The sequence below is a fragment of the Oculina patagonica genome, unplaced genomic scaffold (genome assembly GCF_052425735.1).
Source record: "Oculina patagonica isolate OP01 unplaced genomic scaffold, crgOcupat unplaced603, whole genome shotgun sequence".
NCBI lineage: Eukaryota > Metazoa > Cnidaria > Anthozoa > Scleractinia > Oculinidae > Oculina > Oculina patagonica.
This window is the reverse complement of record NW_027558475.1, coordinates 1-4,497: the sequence shown is the minus strand read 5'-3', so window position 1 is coordinate 4,497 and position 4,497 is coordinate 1. Positions and strand designations below refer to the sequence as shown.

Genomic DNA, 4,497 nt, shown 5'->3' with positions numbered 1-4,497 from the left:
AAATGGAACAAAGCCTAGGTAAGCGTTATGCCTTGGTCAATGTTAAATAGCCTTTAGCGTTACAGGTCTGGATCGATTTTACTCGTCGAATGAACACTACTCGAAATCTCTCTTTGTACTTAATAAGGCCAAAGTTAAAGAGCTAGAAAATTTATCACTTGGCAAATCAAGGTAGTTTCGAAGACGTAGGACTCTAACTAGCCTTCTTCGCAGACGTTCTTTGGGCTCGTCACGCGTTTCCAAAGAACGTCTGCGAAGAAGGCTAGACTCAAACTGTCCATTTGTAGGCTTGAGTACCGACTGAAAGCTACTGAAAATGTATCGCCAACTGAGCGGGAGCGAGACTGCTTGAAGATCTGAAAAAGACTGAGGGCTCATGCAGAAAATTTCCGCGGCGATGGCCCGTGAGAGAAGATCTCGACAGATAAAGAACGCTTTGCCTTAGTAACTAGCAACTGCGATAACTACGACATTGAAAACCCAAATCATCGTGGCTCATTTAAGGTCATTTAACGTCTTTCGGTTGAAGTTCCTCCCCTGCATTCCCGTTTTATAACCTTTTTAGAAGAAATCAGATATTTAACCAGACAGAACTGAGTAATCGCATTGCCAGTATATATGTTAGTTTGAGAGCCGGTTAAAACTGGTTATAGCGCCAAAATATTTATGCTGATTTAAAGCTAAGAATCTAAAAAAAAAAAGAAAAAGGAAAATTGTTATTGTAAGTTAGCCAAATAGGCAATTCTATTTTAATTTTTAGTTATTCACCAACAGTTAAAAGGCACCATACCGCACGCTAAAAGCAAATACTCAATATTAAACTGAAATAACTTGTGGAATTAATTATGGAGCTATAAATAACGACTTAATTTCTTATGGAGACCTGTTCATACTGTCTGCTATGCCGGTAGCTGATATACACTTGGTATCACATTAAAAACAAAATCCTTGCAAACAGCCACCCGTCAATATGGTTAAGAAACCTGCTGTATGCACTATTTCAGCCAATGACTGGCAGGTAACTGACCAATCAGAGCGCGCATTGAAGCGCGTCTCTTCCAAGATGTAAATAAAGTAGGTTCGCGGCAGCTTGTTGTCCAGTTTAGTTTTCGGGGCAAATTTCGCGAGATTTGGAAGAAGCGCGCTGGCGTTTCGGACTTATTTGAACTCGCTACAATGCCTATACCGGATCGAAGGACAAGCGGCAAGGAAGGTAAACGACTTGTATTCTAGCTGCGCGTTTAATTTGACGTTAAGAACCGTACAACGAGAGCTTTATAAAGAAATGCTTGCATAGCTTGGAAGCTGTTGCAAACATGGCGATAAAAAAAAATCATTTTTTCGAAGAAGCTATTTTTTCCATAACCAAATTAAATACTTTTGCAATTAAAGTTCTGAACTCGTTAGCAAACTTTTCTTCGTCTTCACAAGTATATTGCTAAAAAAACTAGAAAGGAAGTCGATTTTCCTGTTTGCATATTTTGTTTTTCTAGCTACTTTTTCCTAGCACAATGCAAAAATTACCAAATATTTCGTATCTCCGACTACTAAAATATAGAGGATAAAATTAAATTTCCTTTAGATTTTTACAACACAGTTTCTTAGTAAGCACTCAAATATTTTGCCAAGCGTCCGTTGCAGAGGACAAGGGACAAGGGGCCTAAATTATCTAAATTATGCAGAACTTAAAAAAATAACAATTGCATATTAACACGGCAGTTAAATAACAGTTGATGTCTTGTAAAATTAATATCTAAATTTATAATCAAATTCGTCTCTTTCAGTTACGTTTCACGATATGTAGAATAATCAAATCAAAATAACAAAATGTCAAAATTCAATTTGAAAGTCGAAATGTTGTCTAGCTTTAAATCTGCAAAAGCCTTAGTTATGGGCGTGGTCGGGAGGATTATTGGGGCATTCATGGAAACTAATTATTGCTTTGTTGCTGTTTTGGGGTTTGCGAAACACTTGGTCCGTCAGTTTTTACGCCTGTATCAAAGTATATTGTCTCCTTATCGATTCCTAGACGTTTCCTTCGATGTTATTTCTGCGCTGCTTGACAATAAGAAATTACATGTTGGTCTTGGGAATTAAAAACATATTAAGGTTGCTTTTTCTCTTTTTCTTTGTAGCGAAAACAGCCGCTAAAGATGTATTCAGCGGCGATAAAGGCGAAGAAGGTAAAACAATTGTTGTTTTAATTTTTACATAAGACGTGTTGCTGTTCATGAAACTACAACAAAACATTCCCTTGAGCTTCAGGCCACCGTCAAATACACACACGCAAATATTTTTTTCTGGTTCTTGGTTAAGTCGATATTTAACATTCATTTTTTTTAGGCTTTTAAATGTCGTAAGGTCGCCTTTCCTGGCGACCAAACGATGACTGAGTAGCCTGGAGACTCTAAACTATGTAGTCTATCTAAACTCAATCTCGAGCCCAGATCGAGTGTCTCCCGGCTCCGCGGTCCGTCAGCGGTAGGGTCGCCGGTACATACCGCTGATCGACTAGATGGACTCTGGGCTCGAGATTGATCTAAACTGAGAACACAAACTGTGCTTAAATAATTTAACAGTCGAAGCTAAGTAAGCAGTTTTTTTTCAGTTAGTTCTGCGTACTTGGTGGTACTTAAATTTTTTTAAGAAATAAGTTTCTTTTTTATTTTCAGCATTTTTCTAACTTTGATAACACAAAAAAAAATAAATTGTCAGCGCCATAGTTTAATTTTAGCGTTCGCAACAGAAAGTAACGATTTTCGTTTTGTTTCTTGGCCGTAGGAAGTTTCCAAAAAGCTGGCAAATTCGTCTTGTCCTCCAAACTCTGGGAGCACTCCACACCGTCCAAAACATGCGACGTTCTCATCACGTTTCCCAAAAACACCGAGGACTACACGGTAATGTGGCTGTTATCGAGGCTGCGAGCCAGAGTCCCGGATGTTGACGTCCATGTTCGTCAAATGGCACATTCACCGGTCTACGGCTTCTACCTAACGTCATCATTTGAAGTGTTCCTGCAACAAGCGGAGAACCTGGGTCTGAAAAAGAAGCTGCGCACCGGTGGAATAACAGAGTTTAAGTACGATGAAAGAGATAGCTTTGAGAACTCGGATGATCCTACAGTTTTCTTTAACTCTGGCGAGAGGCAGAGCATGATTCTTGAGATGGTGAACGACTTGAGGGCCGTGCAAGGAGACGAGTTGGGGAAGATTAAGTTTGTGGAGGGACAGCAGATTGGTAAGAAAATAGTTTTATGGCCAGGTGGATTATTCCATGTACTTAAAGTTTGTCTGAAATTTGCCCTGAATCTGCCCACTCTACTACTCTAAGAGGAATGTTGGAAAGGAGAAAGAAAAGAAGACAGCCATTTTATCAGCATTTGTCTAATTTTGTGCTAATGAGAGTAAAGTTGAGCAAGGCTCAAAAGGTCTGCGGTTTCACAAATTTAAGGGGTTCATGCTAATAATCAATCAATCAATCAATAAAATTTATTTACCCTCGGAGCTGACGGGGGCTGGCTAGGCCCCTAGCAAAACATATGCTAATATGCCGAGAAAATAAATTACAAATGTAAAAATATATACAGAACGAAAAATTCATTAATAAATAAGTATTAAATTAATTTTAAAATTAAAAAGGGACTATCTAGCTGCGCACAGCATTACGAAAGGCCTGTAGTGTAGCAATTGTTCTTACTCGGTCTGGCAGTTGATTCCAGGCGTTCGCCGCCCAGTATCTTACAGACTTCAGTCCATACTTGGTCGTATTGACCTTAGGTAAGACAATCTTATTAATGCCTCTCAAGTTCTTGATATTGTCCCTGACACAGAAGAGGTCCTTAAGATACACAGGTGCTAAGTTGTTAAGGCATTTGAATATTATAATAAGTGTATCTTGAATGCGACGTTCACTTAATGTGTAGCCTATGCGGCTGCACAGAGAAGCGGAGCTAGAAGACCTGCCCTTATAGATGTAACGTAGGGCTCTTTCGTGAAGTTTCTCTAGTTTATCGCTGTCTGATTTTAGACAATTATGCCATATCGAAGAGCAATAAGTAAAATAAGACATCACAAAGGAATTATACAGGCATAGCTTGGAAGAGGAAGACAAAACATTTCGTAATCTACAAATAACGTCAAGTTGTTTTCCTGCTTTCTTAATAATTTTAGAAACGTGCGTGCTAAAGTTTAACGCGTCGTCTATAACGACTCCTAACAGCTAATATTCACAATATGGTTTTAAAACTGGAAGGGGATAAGAAAATTATAGAATGGCTTACTCATTAAAAGAACAACACCAAAGAATGATAACGAGGAATCATTTGCACTTAAATGTCATTCCGCGTGCTAATATAGAAGAAGATAAAGTGCCTAACTAAAGAAGCATAGTGTCTTCAGGACTACATATTCACGGTCACTTGAAGCGCACCACCATTTATAACGGGTAACTTAAGATAAGCGCGCGCTGTGATTGGGTAATTTAGCGTTCACTATTTGC

General features: G+C 38.8%; 1 protein-coding gene across 1 annotated transcript; it reads left to right on the top strand.

Moving 5' to 3' along the window:
* Nucleotides 1-649: 649 nt before the first annotated feature.
* LOC144641003 (anoctamin-8-like) lies at nt 650-3,237 on the top strand (the record flags this gene model as incomplete). Its single annotated transcript, XM_078500066.1, has 3 exons — nt 650-1,213; nt 2,136-2,183; nt 2,782-3,237. Coding segments are annotated over exons 1-3 (541 nt in total), but the record flags the coding sequence as incomplete, so codon positions are not given.
* Between the last annotated feature and the right edge of the window lie 1,260 nt (nt 3,238-4,497).